This window comes from Chenopodium album, chromosome 15 (genome assembly GCF_948465745.1).
Source record: "Chenopodium album chromosome 15, dcCheAlbu1.1, whole genome shotgun sequence".
NCBI lineage: Eukaryota > Viridiplantae > Streptophyta > Magnoliopsida > Caryophyllales > Amaranthaceae > Chenopodium > Chenopodium album.
Window position 1 is genome coordinate 11,171,641 of NC_137848.1, and position 21,832 is coordinate 11,193,472.

General features: G+C 34.8%; 3 protein-coding genes across 4 annotated transcripts; all 3 read left to right on the forward strand.

The window, feature by feature from the left end:
- The first annotated feature begins 312 nt into the window (after positions 1–312).
- On the forward strand, positions 313–3,932 carry LOC145581896 (protein POLYCHOME-like). The gene is made up of 3 exons (XM_081638932.1): positions 313–652; positions 1,595–1,955; positions 3,244–3,932. Exons 2-3 carry the CDS (start codon positions 1,614–1,616, stop codon positions 3,568–3,570), a joined length of 669 nt encoding a protein of 222 aa, XP_081495058.1. The 5' UTR covers positions 313–652; positions 1,595–1,613; the 3' UTR covers positions 3,571–3,932.
- A 1,330-nt stretch (positions 3,933–5,262) lies between these two features.
- LOC145582946 (uncharacterized) lies at positions 5,263–9,432 on the forward strand. Its single transcript, XM_081640014.1, has 7 exons — positions 5,263–5,416; positions 6,085–6,300; positions 7,044–7,185; positions 7,650–7,738; positions 7,832–7,886; positions 8,087–8,172; positions 9,053–9,432. The coding sequence occupies exons 1-7, from the start codon at positions 5,378–5,380 to the stop codon at positions 9,206–9,208; spliced, it is 783 nt and encodes a 260-aa protein (XP_081496140.1). The 5' UTR covers positions 5,263–5,377; the 3' UTR covers positions 9,209–9,432.
- Positions 9,433–9,611: 179 nt separating this feature from the next.
- Positions 9,612–20,565, forward strand: LOC145581898 (disease resistance protein RGA2-like). 2 transcript variants are annotated; one of them, XM_081638934.1, is made up of 2 exons: positions 9,612–9,646; positions 16,600–20,565. In XM_081638934.1, exon 2 carries the CDS (start codon positions 17,209–17,211, stop codon positions 19,831–19,833), a length of 2,625 nt encoding a protein of 874 aa, XP_081495060.1. In that variant the 5' UTR covers positions 9,612–9,646; positions 16,600–17,208; the 3' UTR covers positions 19,834–20,565. The 2 variants fall into 2 exon arrangements, with proteins under 2 accessions (XP_081495060.1, XP_081495059.1); XM_081638933.1 differs by lacking the exon at positions 9,612–9,646 and adding an exon at positions 16,169–16,372 and having other exon boundaries at positions 16,542–20,565.
- Positions 20,566–21,832: the final 1,267 nt, after the last annotated feature.

Below are 21,832 nucleotides of genomic sequence, written 5' to 3' on the forward strand. Positions count from 1 at the left end.
AAATTATTCATCAACTCACATTATTATATTATACCAAATTTATTATCCTAAAACTCCGTACAAACACAAATGATGCAAATAAAAAAAATGAAAGGAGTATCATAAAGTAGCACATTAACATTTAACGAAGGTAGTATTTAAAAATTACTCCGTAAGAGTGTAAGACTAGCACCATAGGGCAGTGGAGCCCGGCGACCCCACTACCTCATGTTCTAATGCCTCTTTTCTTGGTCCATCCAACACCAACCCCGTTTAGGTTTTGGCTAACCCTAACCTTCACTTTATGAACAACAAAACTGTAAATTTCAGATCTCCATTTCAAAACCAATTCAAAATCCCGCCCTTCATACTGTAAATTTCAAACCCCAAATTTTAATCCAAATTTTTTCTCTAATTTCAAATTCAAAATCAATTTTTAACCCCAAAATCATATTTTAGCATGTGATTTCTGAACTACCGCTATCCATTACTTCCCCACTCTCTACTTGGCTACTTTTTTTCTCTGCTTTTTAATTTCTTTTTTTTTTTTTAATTTTTTTGTTTTTGGTTTTCTCTCTCCTACTTTCTCCATATTCATTGACTTACAGAGCTACTAAACCCAATCATTTTGCCAAGTTTTGAAGTAAAGAAGACTCAACAATTTCAAATCTGGGTATTATTTCTCTGCCTCCCTTTTTATTTCTTATGATTCCACTATTTTTTTCTTAAAAAATTGGTCAAGATTTAGTATTTATAGCTTCAATTTCTGCCATTTTCTTTCTTAATTTACTTGTATTCCTGCATCATTTAATGATGGGTGTATTTAATTTTGTTATAAGTTTATTTCATTTTTGGATTTTTATTCAATTTTTGTAAAAGTTTTTTTTAGGGTTGTTATTGAGAAATTTTTTTAATTGAAGTGAAATAATTTTTAGTCATGAGTGTGTTTTTATTTATTAATTTTTTCTGGGTTGTTGTAAATCTTAATAATTTTTCAAATTTTTTTTGGATTTCTTTTTAAAATGGGTATTTTTCCTTTCATCTGTAACTAAATTTAACTAATTTGCTCAATAACTTTAATATTTTTGGTATTTTTTGAGGGAATTTTTGGGTTGTATTTTGCTGATTTTACTCTTGTCTTAAATTAGAAATATGGAAGTTGATTTTTTTCACTTTTTATGATACTCGGAATCGAAAATTCATACCAGACACATGAATGTGTCCAAGTGGCTTTTATTTTAATAAAATTTTTAATTTTCAATGTTTTTGATTCAAAATTAATGGTCATAGTATTCAAACCCATGTCAGAGTATCGAGAGTCCAACACGGGTTCTTAGGTAAATCGAAGAGTTTAAACAATATAGTTCACATTTGTCTCTTAGATTGATTGAATTTGCTACAATCATATATACATTTTTCTGGGATTGTTTTTTCCTATATAGTAAGCTTAACAAGTACTTCAAACATTAATGTAGCACTTTATGTTATAAATTTGAACTTTAAACTATGTTTTTAATAGTTAAAATTACACTTTTATTTTGTAAGAAAATCATATTGCAATCACATTTTGATAGTCTAACTTATATATTTATGTGATTCATTTGAAATGATCAAGGTATTTGGAGCTACACATTATGCATCCATCAAGAGATAGATTACCAAGACCTGTTGACATATCCTCATTACTGCAAAATGCTGAACGCCAAGTTGATCTCGTAGTAGACGAACCGGGGTTACGTTGGATGGGATTATCAACACAAAATGTATCAACAGGACAAAGTAGTGGTGACAATATTAAATCAAATAAGCAAAGGGCTGGACTACAAAGAATACGACACCGTCGTCGGTATATGAATAGATCATTGGTTGGTAAAGAGAATCAAAGGCCAAGAAGTGTGAAAAAAGGCCATGGAAGCAGTATTTTGCCTTCTTGGTACCCAAGGGTACCTTTAAGGGATATTACTGCTATTGTTAGGGTAATTACTCTCTTCTTTGTGATTTACTTTTGGTACATTTTTGTGTTAATTTGTTGGCATTTGGTATACTTAATGACTACTAGTTAGTTAATGATTTGATGAGGTGTTTGGTTATGATTTTGTTGTTAAGCATGCTTCCTTCATCATCAGGATTAGAGTATATTCCGAATTTGTGTCAGGGAATCATGGGTTTAAATTTTTTATTAACAAGATTGTTTCTTTGTGGTTTATTTGATGGGTGACAATGGTAATGAATTTGTTTGTAAATTTGCGAGGATCACCTTAAGCAAAAGTCTATTGTACTGGTACTGGGGTACTATACTATCTCCAAGTATATGTTCTTCTTTGTATTTTTTTGTTGGGCTCGATACCATATTTAATATGGTAATGGGTGATAATAAAAATTTTACAATAGAGACTTATACTTGAGATAAGTTGCATTTTTGTGGATATTGATATCACAAAATACAGTCAAATCCAATAACATTGTTGATATTCATTACTCCCTCCGCCCCGCTAAAATTGCCTCATTAGATTTATGGATCAAATGAGGCAATCTTAGTGGGACGGAGGGAGTATTGCATACCAAATGAGTCTTCACGAGTCCAAGTCTCATAAGTAGGCTGTAAACTCGCTGAAGTTACATGTGATAGATTGCAAGTTGTGTTTAGGTTATAATATTGTTGTTTAGGTCGGCTGAAACTTTGGAATATGCTTGAATGCAATTTAGGAGGATCAAACATTGATTTGGTTCCCTCGTACGGGTATCATATCTAATGATCTGATCCTAACCGTTGACCTAAAAAAAATGACAAGTCATTCTTGTAAAAATTACAGTACCTGTGTAACATTATTTGTTTGGTGTACTAACTTCTGTTATATTTAAATTTTAGGGGTATGATCTGTTGTTACAAGATACTTGATTTTGGATTATTTAATTCCAGCCACCTCCATTGCCACGACTACTGTTTTTGTGGTTTTGACATGTATTCTCAGTCAACCTTTTTTTAGCTTAGCTTATGTTGGATCTTGACCGTATGGAAAAGAATCAACGCCAACGATTGGTTTTCAAATTTCTTTTGCTTGTGTTTCTTTCAGTTTTGCTACATAGCTTAGAGTTGGGAATTCATGTCGGACATGGGTTTGTGTCGAAGTGTTGGATTTGTGTTTTTTTGTGTAAATATTACGTTTTTTTGGAGTTAAGTAAAGCAATTGAAATGAAGTGACTTGAGTATCATGGCATGCTTATGTTGTCTGACAGCATAAATCTATTCTGATGCTTACACAGGCTATTGAGAGGAAAAGGGCTGAACTACGTGACCATCAGACGTTGGAAACTCCTCAACAAGAAGCCGAGGCTTCAACATCCAACAGTCAGCCTGATGAGAAGAGCATCTCAACACCCATTCCTGAAGCATGTAAAGTTAGGGATAGAAATGCTGATCATAAAGGGAAAGAAACCGCTGACATCTTCACTCCTCGGAAGAGATTACTCGGCTCAATTGACAAGGTGAGGCATATTTGGTTGGAAGATCAGCGGAAACTAGAGAAGACACCGGCAGCTAAAAAGGCAGAGAGGCAGAAAATGGTACGCGTTCTAATGTCAATGCGATGAAATTACAACACTCAAGGAGATTCAGGGACATGGGATGTTAGCAAGAGACTTCTGGCAATCGGTGATGATCATTGCCTGGCTAAGTTATATGCACAGATTTAGAGTGCAGAATTCATTGCTGCAAATAGGAGACCTGGTTACTGGTTAGCCTCTGCTAACAATTTTGGTACATTCAGGCTATACTTTTAACTTATCAAGACCATACGCTAATTTATGGTTTTAGTGTAGGACTATTAGCTCACTCTTCATGTACATAACTGGTAAAAACAATGCCTTTTCTTAGGCTTTTATTGCATATGCATGTATATTATTATGTTTTTGTTTAATACTGACAGCTACCTAATTATATTGGCGTTACTTTCCTTGATTAAATATAGTACTTTGCTGCAGGTCTTAACATAAATATGACTATATAAGGATGACTCGTTATTGTATGTCGTGAGACTTGTTTTGGAAAAGCAAGACCAAGACAGCCTCGCGTACAATGGCCTTGACATTAAATAAAGATTAATTGAGTGAAATTTTGGATGTGGATTTTGGGCACCCGTCCAAACTTATGACACAAGTTAGTTTAGCTAGGTTAGTGAGCATGAACGTAGGCTGGGCTTAGTTGGGCGTGCCCCATGAAGATTAAAAGCAAGGGGAAGTGGCAAATTGTTCGGCACTAACTTGTTGGTCACAATAACATGTTTGTGTTGCTCTAACTTTAGACATTTCTATATTCATTACTATTTCGAAAAACCCTTAATAACGATGAACATTTACTTTGTATGATATACATATTTTTACTATAGTTAAACATTCTTATGTTTAAGAAAAGTCGTGGAAGAGTTAAGTCACTTAGAGAGAGCATTGAATGTTTGTAAATCAAATGATTGCTACTAATCAGTACTACTCTATGGTGCATAGGTGGATTTTTATCTTCGTTCTTGAGTTTTCCATTGTAACTTTGTCTTCCTCTTTGGGATGGTTCACTTTGTTGCCATATTGATGGGTTCTATCCTAAACTCTCAAGAACAATTAGGTTGAGCCGCCTCCTATAACTCTATAAGACTATATCTTGTCCCTGTTAGATGAAATCCCTAATATACAATGAGATTTTGTGCAACTAACTTACGGAATAGCAAGTTTATAGGGTTATGATATCTCTAGTGACTAATTAAAAGTTAGGGTTTTATGTCCAAAAGGCTATTTTCTTGTCGTTTTTGCATTCCAATAATTATTTATTTATTTATTTTTTACAGGTACATTTTAGGACGTGTTCGATGATAGTTTTTAGGTAGCTTTTAGTGGTTTGAATTATTCAAACCATTACTTAGTAAAAAATACAAGTGTTGTGGTGGGAGTAGAGTTTAGTGGTTGGACTACCTTTTGTGAAAAGTTAATATTATTAACTTTTGTGAAAAGCTTGGTAGTTGGAATTTTTCTTCTATATTATAACTAAACAGCCAGTCAACAACTACTTAATCAAACACTCATATTTAATTATTTATTTTTAAAGCTAACAACCGGTTGACAGCTGACAGATACACATACAACTAATAGCTACATTTTGCCGAATAGGCCCCTAATCTCTATAATCTTAATTACCCTTAACAAACACCCACAAATGCAGGATTAATACAAGTATTACTAGTAGTTTTTGTAAATTAAAAAAAAGGAAAAATCTAGAATGTAGTTTGGCGTTTAGAGAGTGCAAACGGTACAACTATAGAAAAATAGCCCTCCAAATATTATCCATTTCTAAGCAGTATTTTGCAAACCCATTTTCTCTCTTTAGCTCCAAAGTCTGTTACAATTTACAACAATGGCGTCTTGCTCAGCTCTTAACTTGCAGTCACAAATGGTAATTGCCCTTGTTCTTCACTTTCCAGTTTCAATTTCAATTTTATTGGGTCAGTTTTCTTCCCTTTTAATTTCTGCTTCCAAGAATCAATTTTGAGGGTTATTCTGGTTAATTTCATGTATTAAACCCTATACAATATTGTAATGTATTGTTCATTATCAATTAGTTAATTCTTGAATTGCATTTTCTATCTTTAGGTAGGATATATAATTGTTATTAATCCATTTCATCTATAAGTATCAGCAATTTTCAAATTTTGTTTACCCTTTTTTCATCTTTACTGTCTGGAATTAATAGTCTCGTTGATAGTGTAATTTTAACTAGTAATGTTATGACTAAACCCGGGTAGCGGGAGTTGTTTCAAGTTTCAAGCAGTTTGAGTGAGGACAGTGAGAGAGTAACAAATGTCACAGACCCCCATTGGGGAAGTTTGTTTTCCTGTGAAAAATGATGATGATGATAAAATTAAAAAGATTGTTCAAGTAAGAAAATATTGATTGAAGGTTGAAAAAGGTTAGACTAGGAACAGTCATTCATGTGGGAGATGGGGTTTGGGAGCTGCTGGTTTAGGGGAGGGATAAGGGTTTAAAGAAATCTATGTTAGTTCTTAATTTCATTTTGAGAAATAAGTAGTGCGAAAAATGGTGTTAATTTGGTGGAATTTCCAGGGTAGCTTCTGCAAAACTCAATTTCATGTTCAAAGATTGCCTATCTCTACTGGCATTACCAATCTGCGACAATCTTACTGTCTACCTGCATCAGCAAGCTACTCAGAAAGTAGGTTGTCATCAACTAATCTTTCTGCATCAGCCTTTGCGTGTAAAGTTTCAAAGGCATCTTCAATCCCACGACGTAGTATTCGCTGTATGAGCTCTGCGACTGATGTGAGTTTCCTCTTTATTTACTTTTATGTATTAGTTGGATATTTTTGGGTGCATATGATGTGTGACTGTGGTGCATATGATGTGTGACTGGAATGTTGAAGTCAGTCATCATTATCACTTGAACTAGGGGTTTCATCGAGAAAACAAGGCTGATTGTCATGATAATTTTCTTTGATGCAAATAAGAAAAAAAAAGGACTTTTAAATCATGGAATGAATCTAGGTTCTTCTAGACCCATTAAACTGGTATTAATGTAATACTTTCGTTAAATTTACCAAATGCACGATCAAGTTATATTTAAGTATAACTTGATTATGCCTATATGTGATAAATTATTTATTTGAAAAGAGTCATTTACTCCTCTATCAAACATCCTGCTACCACTGCTACTTGTGTGTGACTGTATGCATAACTGGTTTATCTTTGTGTGAGTTTGATAGCTACTTATATAAAGTAAATTTCCCAGTAGGTTTCTATAATAGTTTGGGAAAGAGTAGTGTCTTTAAAATTTGGAAATTTGGGTTAAATAGCCCCATAGAGATACATCCGTGACTTGTGAAGTTGGGAGTGTTGGTGGCCAACAATTATATGTCATGTTCCAGACATTAATTTTCTGCATCAAATATTTCATAAGTTTGTGCTTTATTTAATTACTTTATGCAACTTAAATTGGTATGCAGATTAAATTTTCTTTCATGGTTCTTTACGTAAGATTTTTGATATAAAATTTACTTTGTGATTAGGTTCAAGACTTGCAGGCAAAAGTGACGACAAAAGTCTTCTTTGATGTAGACATTGGTGGAGAGCCCGCAGGAAGAATTGTTATGGGTTTATTTGGAGATGTGGTTCCAAAAACTGCAGAGAACTTCCGTGCCTTATGCACAGGTAAATTCTATTTTTTATTTTGTCCCGCATCCTGTGATTCCTATCTTTCTGCTACGTGTTTCTGCTCATCTGGTCTAAGACGTAATGTGATGAAGATTACCTTCTCAACTAAGTGAAAGAACCGTTTCTTTACTTTATTCAGCATTATTTGGTGTATTGAATGAAAGGTGTTTTAATCCAAGTAAGACAATTACAATGTATTGCTGTGGGGCCTGTGGCACTAAAGGCTTTTGTTCCACTGTGTTTTAAAGAAACAGATTGTCTAGGATAGAAAATCTTCCAAAGTAAAATTTACAACAAAACAGGAGGAAGACCATTTTGAACTTTACTCAGAAAATTCTTCTCCTTTCTTCGGGATTTAATAATTCTAGAAGTAAGATTGTTCTTCTGATATTTAATATTAGCAACAAATGAGGATTAGGCTATCTTTAAAAGGTTGATGCCTGATATTTTTATTTTTACAGGTGAGAAAGGTTATGGTTACAAGGGGAGCCACTTTCACCGCATAATTAAAGATTTCATGATTCAAGGAGGGGATTTCACTGAAGGAGATGTGAGTAGTTATCCCCATCTTTTTACCTTGGTGGCTTTGTTTCAGGATTTGTAACATTAAGTGACTGAGTTTGGGTAATCCTGCTTCTTTCAGGGAACCGGAGGAATAAGCATCTACGGTGCCAAATTTGAAGATGAAAACTTTACATGTAAGTGTAGCACACAGGGAAAATGATACATTATTCAGTTAATTTGCTAAAAGTGGGTTGAGATGGTATTCTGTTACTCAGTGAGAGATTGCTCCACCCCCATTCGTAAATTATGACATCTGAAAGTTTCGTATCTCTGAATTATGTTTTTTTATTTTTTTATTTTTTTTTAAATAAAAATTATTTATTTAATATTGCAGTGACACATGTTGGACCTGGTGTGTTGAGCATGGCAAATGCTGGTCCTGGTACCAATGGAAGCCAATTCTTCATTTGCACTGTGAAAGTGAGTTGAAAGATCTTATCTCAATTTTGTTTCAGTTTATTACAAATATACTCTTTTATATGTATATACTCTTTGAACTCACACCTGTAGCTACAATGTCTAGTATCAACTAGCTAGTCATGCTAGCTGTAGAGGGCCGGAACAACTTGATGATGCTGATGTTGACTTGCCCTTACATTTGAGTGTTGTGGACTTATAAACCAACACTTTCTGTGTTCAAATGAGGGATGAAATGAAGGCTTAGAAGCTTGCATTTATTATAGAATTAAATTTGCAGTTTCTTACATCTGCTTCTCCATGTTGGGTAACCTTCCCCTATATTCCTTGCTATGATAGTGGAACTTTTGTTTCTTAATGAGGATACTAATTTGAAGGTAGAAGACATGGGGAATTTCAAACACCCTCTCAAAATCTGAGATCTCAGAACAAAAATTTCAAGTAGTTTTACAAACTGCAAAAATTGCCTTGTTTTAACGGCTAGCTCTTGAGTTTCAGCTCATATCCGATTGTTTTAATGTCTGAGAAATTATTTTTGAAGGACATTTTAATATACACGAGGATAAATACGTGAAGGCAAGAAAAATTGGATTGGGAGTTTGGGACTTAATATAAACCATGCTTCCTCGTGAATTTTTACCCTCTATTCCGTGTTTTTAGCTTATTAATGTGGTAAAGTGGCCAATAATGTGTTTTGTAAATGGCTTTTCAATTGTCTGTAAAACTAGCTTTTTAGCTGCTGCTCAACCAGTGTTCTTAGCCAAAAATGAAAGTCAAGTCATTTCTACACTGGCAAAGTCATTTCATATTAGGCTGATACCTTAAGGATCAAAGTGAAAGCATTATCCAGATTTGTGATTCCTTTGCATTCACATTTTTGCAGACCCCATGGCTGGACAACCGCCATGTTGTATTTGGACATGTTATTGATGGGATGGATGTTGTTCGAAAGCTTGAATCCACGGAAACAAGCAGATCAGATTGTCCTCGCAAGCCATGCAGAATTATCAACTGTGGAGAGCTTCCACTGGAGGCTTAATGGTTTTATTAAGACCACCACTGAGTAATTGCGTCTACTGATTGAGTTTTTTACTTCTGAGGCTTCAATGTTTATTGTTTAGGCGATAGTACTTTTTGGTATGGAGATATTTGTGTTGTACTCTCTATGAAGGCTGTCAGTTGTAGAAAATTAGAAATGCTTGTGTTTTTTAAACAGACTGAAGCTCACTTAATGAAGATTATATATGATGTGATTTATGCTTATTTCAATCGCCTGACTTTGAATAAGGCTGTGTTTTACTTTAAAACATAGAAAAACAAAATTCTCCTCAATTCTTGCAGGATTGGTTTTACTTCATAGTTTCCATCTTGCAGGGAGTCTCTTGTCCATTCTTTCTACTCCTAAGTAGATTATGGTCCATGGCCTCAAGGGGAATTATTAGAAGCAAATGATATCCGTATACTCAATCCATTTCAGGTTAGTTGCGCCACTTTTCATATAAAAAAGGTGTATTTAAAGAGTTAAGGTAGAATACGGTCCTAAATTTTGATATTTGTGTGCTTTTAGTCCCTTAACTTCAAAGTGTGGTATTTTAGTCCTTCAACTTCAAAGTATGACATTTTAATCCTCAACAACCATAAATAATAAATTCAGGCAGTCATTATTAAATATTTAGCTGATTTGGCAAACTTTAGATACTGAACAAATGACATGGCATTTTTGATTATTTTTTAAAGCAAAGTTTAGGAGCTTAGACAATTAACATGGTACTCCACTACTCCATTTATTTTGTAATAATGGCAACATTAGGTGTTTAGGAATGTTAATATGTTTTAAAAATAATTATTAGTTTTTGACAATTAGATATATGTTGTATTAATGATTGAAGTCAATTGTTTCAAGTAAAAGAGAACAAAGAAAGTATAAAATTGTTCCACTCTTTATTTTATGATTAAAAAGGTAATTTTCATTTTAGTTAAGGAACTACAAGAGCAAGGTTGCATAATACTGACCTTAAATACTACTTCTTCCGATTTTTAATATACTTTAAAATGGGTGTGACCGTGTGAGTGGTTGTTAGAAGTACAACTTCGTATAATTTAATGGGCATGCACTTTAAATTAGGGGAATACTAGAACTTTCTCAAATATCTTTCCAATTATAGTATGTTATAAGTATCGTGAAATTTCTATTTTATTGAAGTGTAGTAAGTATTAAAAAACGAAGAAAGTATGAAGTAATATCTAAATCTATTTTTTTTTTTTTTAAAAAAAAAAAAAAGTACACCACACTACATAGCATTCTGCTTGAAGTTAAAGGTGGGCACGGGCCGTGCCGGCACGGGCCCGGCACGACTCCGGCACGGCCCGGCACGGGCACGGCCACCGGCACGGCACGGCACGGTGGCACGCCCGTGGGCCGTGGGCCGTGCCGTGAACAAAAGTTCCAGCTCTGGCACGGGCAGGGCCCGTGGCACGGCGGGCGGCACGGTGGGCGGCACGGTGGCCGGCACGCTGGCACGACCCGCCGGCACGGCACGTGGCACGGCCAGGCACGGCCCGGCAAGGCACGGCCCGTGCCTTTTACTAGCCGTTGGAAATATGACCGTTTATGGCCGTTTTCCAACAGCTATAAACGGCCATATTTTCCTCCAATTTCCACCCAATTTCCCACCCAAATCCCCTATAAATACCTCATATTTTCCTCCAAAATTTTCACAATTCATCAACTCATCTCTTCTCTCTTATTCTCTAATTTTCTTACTCCCAAATTCTCAATTCTCAAATTCCTACAAATCATACAATCTTCCTCTCTTTTGTGAAAAAGATAAAAAAAATTCCTACTCTCTTATAAATTTTACATTTTTAATATTATTAGTCTACTACCAAAAAAAAAAAAATTGTTATATTTACATTCGGGAAATTAAAATTTCGGGAAATTATAAATTCGAGAAATTATAAATTTGGGAAAGCATTGAAGCGTCATTGTAAGATCTAACTCAACTTTTTTTTAATTTGTTATTGTTATTGTTATTGTTATTATTATTGTTATTATTATTATTATTATTAATAATTTATTATTATTATTAATTTTTTATTATTATTATTATTATTATTATTATTATTATTATTATTATTATTATTATTATTATTATTGTATACTTGGAACTACTTAATTATATAAAAACTACTTTCTATTTTAATTGTGGGTTATTTGGATTGTTGAAATCTGTCTAAGGCGGGATTTGGGCTCTGGACAACGTCGCTCCTAACCTCTCCTACCTGGGATCTCATTGATTTAGATAATCTACTATTATTATAATTATTTTTGAAAATTTATTTTATATAAAAACTACTTACTTATTAATTCTCATTGATCTCATTGTTGTTAATTGTTACTTTGTTATTGTTAGTTGTGTTATTATCATTAATTAATCATGGCATCAAACCCGAACGTTTCCTCCTCCTCTAGAAAAGCCAAGTCAACACGTAGGGAACCACCAAACCCAAACACTTCAATGTCTATGCCCCCCCCCTAACATGCCCTTTCCCTCTTCTAACATGCCCTTTCCAAACACTTCCACCCCTTTCTTTCATCCCCAAAACATGGGAGGGCAAGAACAAATGGATGATATGGCTCCTTGGACCCAATTTCAACAAACCCAATATCAACAATATGAATTTCCTTTTCCTCCTCCTCCTCCTCCTCCTTCCCAAGGTAGCCAAACACAAGCTTCCGGGTCGAGTGAACCATCCACTCACATGCCCAACACCCAAAATCCTAACATATTAGAGTGGTGTACCGAAGAGGATTTTGCTCAAACCAAAAGAAAGAGTGAAGTTTGGGCACATTATCAATTAAGTAAAGATGGAAAAAAATGCAAGTGTCGGACTTGTGGTAAAATTTTCTCGGCCGATACCAAGGGAGGGACGGGACACCTTAGTAGACATACAAAAAAATGTGGTGGACCATCTAGTGATCCAACCCAACCTAAAATTTCTCAATTCCATCCACAAGGTTTCATTTACAATTACGAGAGAGATAGGGATGAACTTGGGAGAATGATTGTACATGCAGAACAACCTTTTCTTTTCGCCGAAAATGATGCCTTCAACAACTATATTAACCGAGCACTACAACCAAAACACAAAAAAATCTCCCGAAAAACCGTTCGATCTGCTACCATGAAGACTTATCTAGAGTACAAATTGAGATTAGTAAATGAATTAGCTAATCTTCCTAGTAGAGTTTCTTTAACCGCCGATGCATGGGATAGTGGGTACGAACTTCACTATTTATGTGTTACTTGTCATTAGTTAGATAATGAGTGGATGTTACAAAAACGCATCATTCATTTCAAAATGCTTGAATACCCTCATACCGGTCTTAACATTTCACATCATTTAATGGAAGCCATTGTTGCATATAGTCTTAGGGATAAAATCATGTCTATGACTTTCGATAATGCAACTTCTATGACATATAATGCGAATTTGGTCAAATCCCAATTGAACGATGTTATATTAGATGGAGATGCACTTCATGTTAGATGCATTTGTCATGTTCTTAACTTGTGTGTGAAGGATGGAACACAAGCAATTGGTCCATTTTATCACAAAATACGGAGTGCTATTTGCACTATTAATAGCTCTAACATGAGATATCAAGAATGGAAAGGTTTTTGCAGGCAACAACGGATTAAAACCATAAAAATAGCACCGGATTGTCCAACTAGGTGGAACTCCACCTATGAAATGTTGAGTCGGGCAATCGAGTACAATGTTCATTTAACACTTTTTTATAATATGAAATATCCACAAAATGCTTTACTTGAAGATGATTGGGCTAATTGTGAAAAATATATGCAGTTTTTACAATTACTATATGGTATGACACATTGTTTTTCTTCTGTATATAATCCTTGTGCTCATTCTTTTCTTAGCAATGCATGTTTACTTGCACAACTTTTTGCGGAACACCGATCACAACATGTTTATCGTGGATATCTTCCATCCATGGAGGATAAATGGCGTAAATATTACACCGATATTCCTATGATTTATATTTTTGCTTCCATTTTAGATCCTAGACAAAAATATGATGGCACCTTTTTATTAATTGATATTTATTATAGTAACATGAATTTTGAAGATGATGTTGAAACTTTTAAGAATAAGGTGACAGATGAGTTTTTTAATTTATATAATGTTTATGAAAGTAAATATGGAACCGTGTCTCGATTTGCCCCTTCTCAAACATCCAAAAATGTAAGTAAACGGACCAAAGGTTTATTTGCACAAGCTGCTAACTTGATGTCTAAGTATTCAGGTACAGAATCATCATCATCTAGGAGAACTCAAAGCGATGTTTCGGAGTTGCAAATGTACTTAAGTTACGACTTCATGAAAGACATGGACGATGAAGAGAAGTTTGGCCTCGACATCCTCGATTGGTGGAAATCACAAGCCGTGAAACATCCAATTTTGTCGGCAATGTCTCGTGATATTTTTGCTATCCAAGTCTCCTCCGTTGCTTCCGAAAGAGCTTTTAGTGCGTCGGGAAGAGTTCTAGACGATAGAAGAACAAGACTAAAACCCGAAACACTTGAAATGTGTGTTTGCTTCAAGGATTGGTTGGATGCCGAAACTCGTTCTCAAGATCGTACTTATGCACAAAACGACGACGATGAAGGAACGTCGACTTCTTTTAGTTCTCAATCCACTCAATTGGCGGATGAACTTGAACCTCTAGGAGACGAAGACGAAGATGAAGACGAAGGCGAAGACGAAGACGACCAATAATAATTACATGATTACATATTTACATTATACACTATTGTATTCTTTTTGTATTATCGAACTTCGTATTCCGTATAATAAATGAAGTTATTCAGTATTCATACACTATTGTACGATTTTTAATTATCATTACTTATTTTGTAATTTTGTATTATTGAATTATCGTATATTCGTACCGGCTAGTCGGCTACCGTCATATAATAAAATAAGTTATTCTTCAATTTTTTGTATTTTCGGATTATCGCACTAGTATTTTTTTTTTATTATATGCATTTTTGTTTTTAATTCGTTTTTTTTTAACATTTATTTTTTTTTTTTTAAAAAAATAAATAATAAAAACGGCACGGTTTGGCCCGCGGCCCGGCACGGCACGGCCCGCTAGGCACGTGGGCCGTGCCGTGCCGTGGGCTGGGGTGTGCCAATTCCAGGCACGGCACGGCACGGCACGCCGCGGAGCCGGCACGGCACGGCACGGGCACCACCCCGGCACGGCCCGCGGCGGCACGAGCACGGCCCGTGCCCATGTTTACTTGAAGTGCTGAACTTGCCCAAACCCTGAATGACCGTTTGCTATCAAGCCCATCCTTCTCCTCTGCATATGCCACTGCTGCTGTCCTTTTTTTTTTTTTTTTTTTTTTTTTTTTTTTTTTTCCACAAAACACTCGAGTGATCTTTCAGATTCTCACTTGCCTTTTTATATCCTCCTCTGCTCTGTGCTGACTTAGAATTGGTTCTGGCTTCTCTCTTTTCAATTTTGTTCTGTGCACTTTTGCCATCTCCAAGATGCTAATAGGATTAATGTTGCTCCCTCTAAAGATCACATCATTCCTATGCTTCCAAATTGCCCATAGAATACTCACAAATTGGTTAACCCTTGCACTGCTTGATTTATCCTCTTTTAAGAAGTTCACTTAATTAAAACCTTGATATTGAAATTCTCTATTATATTAATTCTTTAAAATTACCAATTTTTTATAAAGTGAAATTATTTTTATTGAACTAAACTTATTTTTACTAAATTGAAATTATTTTACTGGATATTACTCGTATTTTTTAAAAGTGAAGTCAATAGGTTCTTACCGTCTTAGCTTTAAAAAATGAATTCACAATAATTAAACTTAAATAATTAAGCTAAGCATGTCATAATTGAGCTAAAATGGCAGACAAAAATCAAAAAGGATCATAGACCCACGATTTCGTGAATCATGCCGCTTTGTTGGTAATGTTAACTGCTTAGTTGTTTCATTTAGCAAAAAAAAAAAAAAAAAAAAAAAAGGGTCATGAGAACAGAAATATTGTTAATAAATGTACTCGTTCGTATAGTATAATTGATGTAAATAAAAAGGTTAGTTTGCCCTAATTTTATTTTATTTATTATTATTATTTTTTAATAATGAGTGTATAATTAATGTAATTACTTATTTTATTGAAAATTGATGTTAGTTTAGGTCTGTGTGACATTGTTATACTTCATTCATAATTACTAATTAGTATCGATTTGTTTGTTTGTTTTTTTTTTGTTACGAGTACTAATTACTTCAAACTTCTAATTCAATTAGTAGTTTTATGATATATGAAAGGTTTTATAATATAGGAAACCGCTAAGGAATTTTGTTTTAAATCGGGCAAAAAAATATTTTTATAATTACATTTGCCATTAAAATGTAGCGTATTTATGGATTTTTTTTTTCTCTTCTAACATTATCTATGATTTTGTCGAAAAAATAGAAAAAAAATAAAAACATTATGTATAAAATCGCTGGTAAAAAATCAAATTTTGTTAGAACAACTCCAATGGTTGTAATTAGGGACTAGCTTGCAATTTTAATAATCCCTAGCTACTAGTTTGACCATTGGAGCTATAAAACTCAATAAGTTTGGCTAAGCAAATTAGCTTAGTAATTAAACTTTACAAAATAAAATGCTCATTGCACCAATTAAGGTATTTCCATGTATTTTCTATCTAACAACTATTACTGAGCTAATAGCTAGTCATTGGAGCAAAAAGTAGTTAAAATGATAATTTGCTTGAAAACTTACGTGGCATGATAAACTAATTGTCAAATTAGCTTGTTATTGGAGATGTTCTTATAAACCATCTTATAACATTTTTTAATTTTTCTTTGTCAAAGTACACCCGTTTTTTTTTTTTTTTTTTTTTTTTTTTTTAATTCCCATCACTCTTCGATTCCGACCTTTGATTGCATTTTCCGGCATTGACTTGCACGTACAAGTCACGTGACCCTTTTTTTCCTTTTCCTTTTCCCTCCAATCTTTCCTCTCTCTGTGCTTCGCATCTCTTCCTCCACCCCAATTGAAGCACACAACGACTTCAACTTCACCATTGAAGCTCAGATCTTGCACATCAAAATAGCAATTGACGCAAATGCCAGACGCAATTCAGGCAAGTTTTTATACGAATTTCTTTATTTTTAAAAGTTTGAACGAGTAATTAAAGGTTTTCGAAAATTAGGGTTTGTATGCAAACGAATTTTATGAAGTTGATTAGGCTTTCCTTATTAATTAGAATTTGCAGTACACCAATTGAACTGATTAGTTGTGTGCAAATTTAGGGTTTGTGTTTTGCGATGTATGATTGATTAGGAGGTGTTTTGTTAATTCACCAAGAAGGGACCAAAAATGCTTCTGTGGAATTCAACCCCCAAATTGATGAGAAGCAATCAATTTCGTCCTACCATGGCAAACAGGTTGCAGAGAGAAGTTAATGAAGCAATGCGAAGATAGTGGGTCACGTGATGCAATCGAAGGTCGGAATTCGGGGAGTGGTGGTTACGGAATTTTTTTAAAATTTTTTATTTTCATGGGATGGTTTTTAACAAAATTTGTCTTTTATAATAAGATGGGAGGGGAGGAATTAAGACTGCATGTGAATGTAGCTAAAATATTGTGCGGAGTCGTGAAGCATATTATGAAGTACTTAAGGGGAACAAATGGAGTTGTCAAGCTTCTTTTGAAGTGATTAAAGGGTACATTTTTTTTATTATTGGGAAATGTAAATTATTAATTTAACAGCATGTGAATGTAGGGTAAAATATTGTATCATTTGTACGAAGTCGTTGAGCATCTTATGATTGAAGTGATGCAATTGACTAAGCTAAGGCTCACTCGTTATATAAAGACGATATTACAGCACGCATTTCTCGCCAACAAAAAAAAAGAGTTAACATCATTCTTATTGTACTTTCACCCTTTTCACTGCTTATTCTGTCTTACCTACAAATGGATGTCGCATTGGCACTCACTGCTGCTCAGACGCTGTTTGCAACACTGCAGTGTGCTGAAGTGCGAAAGCTATGCTCCATCTATAAGTATGAATCTGAACTTCAGAAGTTGCTCGACACTGTCAAAACCATCAAGACTTTCCTCATGGATGCCGACTCCAAGTCCCAAGAGCTCAGCAACGAAGGCCAAAACTGGGTCGAGAATCTTAAGTATGCTGTCTATGATGCGGATGATCTGTTGGATGAATTTAATACCATCGCTAACAAGCCTGGTACTAAAATCTCCAAAAAGGTACGCGATTTCTTCTCTCCTAAAAATCAACTGTTATTTGCTGTTAATATGTCTCGAGAGATTAAGAAGCTTAGGGTAAAGTTGGATAGCTTAGCTGAAAACCATAGTAACTTTGGGTTTAGTGAGTTGTATAAGCCTGTCAAAAGTAAAAAGGAAACTTGTTCTTATGTGTATGAAGAGAGTATAATTGGGAGAGATGATGACAAGGAGGTTATTGTGGATCTCTTGTTACAAGATGACTCGGAGATGAAGATTTCTTTTGTGACTATTGTGGGGATTGGAGGATTAGGGAAAACAACTCTTGCCCAACTCGTGTTTAATGATCTTCGGATTAGAGAGGCATTTCAAGGAAATAGGTACTGGGTTTGTGTGTCTGTAAATTTTGACACGAAATATATCCTAGGTAAGATGCTTGGGGTGAATGAGGAGCTAGGATTTGAGGGCCTGCACAAAAAATTTCGAGAACAGATTGAAGGGAATAAATTTCTCCTTGTTTTAGATGATGTATGGTCTGAGAATGGTAGAGAATGGGATGAGTTGAGAAACTTCTTGAATTTAGGTGGTAAGGGAAGTAGAATCTTGGTTTCCAGCCGCAGCCAAAGGGTGGCAAGAGCTATTGGGAATGGGAATTATCCAATGTATGAGTTAAAAGGTCTCTCTGAAGAGGAATCTTGGGAATTGTTCAAGGAAATTTCTCTTGGACAAAGGGAAGACAAAGTCGTTACTAGTCTAGTTGAGATCGGTAAAGATATTGTTAGAAAGTGTGCAAATGTGCCTCTCTCCATAAGGGTCATAGCCAGTTTGTTGCGTAATCAAGAGATATCAACTTGGCAGTCTTTGAAAAGAATTGATTTGGCTAACATGTATGATGGTGCCGATGGTGTGGACGGCATTATGCCAACATTGATGTTTAGCTATTATCATCTTGCTCCTGAGCTAAAATGTTGCTTTAGCTTTTGTTCAGTCTTTCCTGAGGATTACCGCATTAAAAAAGAAATGTTAATTAGGCTTTGGATGGCCCAAGGATATCTTGTTGTTCCAAGTTCTGAAATAGAGAACATGGAAGATGTAGGTGAAAGATATTTTTCAGTTTTATTGCATAGGTGTTTTTTCCAAGACGTTGAGCATAATGAATTTGGTGAAGTTGAGTCAGTCAAAATGCATGATCTCATACATGGCCTTGCTCAAAAAGTAGCTGGGAAGGAAACCTTTACATCGACTGCTTCTAGTTCACATGAAGTTGAAGGCTGGAAAGTTCGTCATATGTTTATTGATGATATTAATAATGAATGTCTGACTAATTGGTTAAGTTCAATTAATAGTCCAAGTAAGACACTGCGTACCTTTTTGAATAATGGGTATAATATTCCGATGAGTGTTGTGGACACAATTATTTCCAAGTGTAGCCGTTTGAGGGTATTATATTTGCCGGATTCTTTTAGGACTAGAAACATATATATACCTGACACACTAGGTAAATTATTGCACTTGAGGTACCTTGATCTGTCATATAATACTTATTTAGAGATGCTTCCTCAATCAATCACCAATCTTTACAATTTGGAAACTTTGAATTTGTGTGGTTGTAGCAGTCTAAAGGAGTTGCCTAAGAACACAAGTAGACTAGTAAATCTTAGGGTGTTGGATATATATGGATGTGAGAGCTTGACTTATATGCCAGCAGGGATGGGTAAATTAACAAATCTGAACAAACTACCGATGTTTATAGTGGTTAGGGATGATGATGAACTGAAGCAAGATAAAAAAGGAAAGCTCATAGACTTAAAAGCACTCATCAATAACCTCAGAGGTACACTCGACGTTATCCTTGGTAAAAAAATCGACAGTAAGCAAAGTCGGGATTGTGTGGTTGTACAAGTTGAACTAGCGTCTTTGCAGCTGAAGTGTAGCTTAGAAGCACTTAATGTAGAATATCTGGAGTCAGTGCTGGAGTGCCTATTCTTTAACCATCAATTTAGCGAGTTTGGTATGTTCTGTTATGGTGGTACAAAATTGCCAAGTTTGGCGTCTGGGCTTGTGAGTATCACCTTGATATTGTGTGATGAGTTGCAGTATCTGCCATCATCACTGAGTCAGCTTTGTCATCTCAAAGATATTAAACTTGGGATGTGTAAGAATTTAGAGTACATAGAGGGTGGTGCACCATCTCCATCAATGAAATTCTTCCCGTCTCTTGAGAATTTAGAGCTATTTGTAATGCCAAAATTAAAGGGATGGTGGAGAGATATAAGATGGATGGAGAAGGAAACTGTTTTCATTCCATCATTTCTAGGCTCGGTATGTTGGATATTCGGGATTGCAAGAGATTGACATACATTCCTCCATGTCCACATGTTGAAGAACTGATTCTTTGGGAAGTCAATGAGGCACTGGAATTGTGTAAGAAAGGAGGTGGTGGTGTTGAAAGCAATCCAATCGCTTTGGAGAGATTGTATATAGATAATTCATGCGTTCCCAATTCCGTTTTTAAGGAGTTTGCGGGAAGCATTGTTTTATTGCAGTTGATCAACATAGAAAATTTGGGAACAATTAGGGAGGGGTTTCAAGGCTGTGCCTATTCCGTTGAAAAACTCGATCTTGAAAACTGCAGGGGATTGGAGAATCTTGGAATGGAGCATCTCACCAACCTAAAATTCCTCAAATTATCAACAATTATTTTAAAAGACATACCCTGGAAATCTCTTCACTCTCTTTCTTCCATTGAAATACTTTTTTGCCTAGAGGATGTAATACTGCCAAAGGGGATTCAGTACTTGACGTCCCTTCTTTCCCTCATTCTTGATTCTTGCACTAAATTGGAGGACTTGGGGGAATGCGTCACCTCCCTTAAATCTCTGCAATTTCTTCAAATTAAAGACTGCAAAAAACTGAAATCATTGCCAGAAGCAATGCGACAACTCACCTCCCTCACTACACTTAAATTAATAAACCCCAGCCCTGAGCTCAGGGATAGATGCCGGAATCCAGACGGGGAAGACTGGCCTAATATATGCCACATCCCAAATCTGGGATACGAACGATCACCACAGACATACAAAACAAGTGAAGGTAACTTGACATATTTTATCTTCTTATTTATTTATTTATTTATTCATCACTGTCTTTTTCAATTCACCCTCTTTAATAATTGTAATCTATATATATATATATATATTTATATTAAAACCTAATTGGAAGACATGAGCTCGTCACGTGTCATTATGACTAGGCAGATGATGTGGCGCCATATCATACAATTACTATAATTCATTAAAAAAAAATAATGAATTGTCAGTCTTAATGTTTATTATACTTTAACTTGAACTACTACTCCAATGACACATCTCATATCTGCAATATTTTGTTAAAAAAAGAGTTAATCATATTTATAAACTTGAAGTCAAACGAAGTATATTAATAATTTTAAATACTACATATTGGATAATATATTTTGATGTTCAATAACAATTGGAAAAATATATTAAATAGTACGAGTATTGAAGTAAATGTTGTTGAAGTGGAATAAAGTAAGGGAATTCAAGGCATCAGGTTCAATCGCCCGATTGGAGGCGTGTTGGCCCGTTGGACTCCAACGGTTTGATCTTTGGATTCCCTCACTTAATTTCTTGAGTAATTCTTATAACCTCGGTTTAAGGTGATTAATCACCACCATTATTCTCTTGATAAGTAACTCTCATAATCCCCATTTAAGAAGATGTTAAAGGTGATTATTTACCTCACTTGATGCTGCCGATTCTTTTTATATGTTCTTTCATGTTTCTCTATAAATAAAAGAAGCCCTTTTTTAGATTTTATACTTGAAAATACATCAAGCACAATAGTCTAAACACATTCTTTATTGGGTATAAGTTACTTGACTCAAAGCTTCCACTCAAAAGTGTCTTTTTGAGAAAGTGGTGTGTTAACCTTTTAGGAAATGTGCTAGCGAATACAATTGAGTACCTTGGTTGCGCTGAAATTCATTTTCAAGTTAGTGATTTGTATCACGACACACCAATATTATTTCATTGTTTGTGTGATTATATTTTTGATCTTAAATATTTTTATACTATATGTACTAGATTTATTTACAACAAATGTAACTAATTTAATACTCCCTCCGTCTCCTTTAGTTTGCCAATTTTGTCATTTTGGGTGTCCCTGAATGTTTGTCATATTTTATATTTTCATAATTATTGAGATACATAAAAATACTTTTGTACCCCCATTTTTTTTTGTCCTTATTAAGTCCTCTTCCTATTTTACTCTAACATTTGCCATAAAAATTGTGCCAACTTTTGACTAATTTAATGTTTCACACTCTTGAATC

What these genes read in the sequence shown, in the direction of transcription:
- LOC145581896 (XM_081638932.1), top strand. Translation starts at nt 1,614, where the DNA reads ATGCATCCATCAAGAGATAGATTACCAAGACCTGTTGACATATCCTCA. An exon ending in ATATTACTGCTATTGTTAGG is followed by an intron (nt 1,956 to 3,243) that starts GTAATTACTCTC and finishes ATGCTTACACAG; the next exon opens with GCTATTGAGAGGAAAAGGGC.
- LOC145582946 (XM_081640014.1), top strand. Translation starts at nt 5,378, where the DNA reads ATGGCGTCTTGCTCAGCTCTTAACTTGCAGTCACAAATG. An exon ending in CTTCCGTGCCTTATGCACAG is followed by an intron (nt 7,186 to 7,649) that starts GTAAATTCTATT and finishes TTATTTTTACAG; the next exon opens with GTGAGAAAGGTTATGGTTAC. An exon ending in TCTTCATTTGCACTGTGAAA is followed by an intron (nt 8,173 to 9,052) that starts GTGAGTTGAAAG and finishes ACATTTTTGCAG; the next exon opens with ACCCCATGGCTGGACAACCG.
- LOC145581898 (XM_081638934.1), top strand. Translation starts at nt 17,209, where the DNA reads ATGGATGTCGCATTGGCACTCACTGCTGCTCAGACGCTGTTTGCAACA.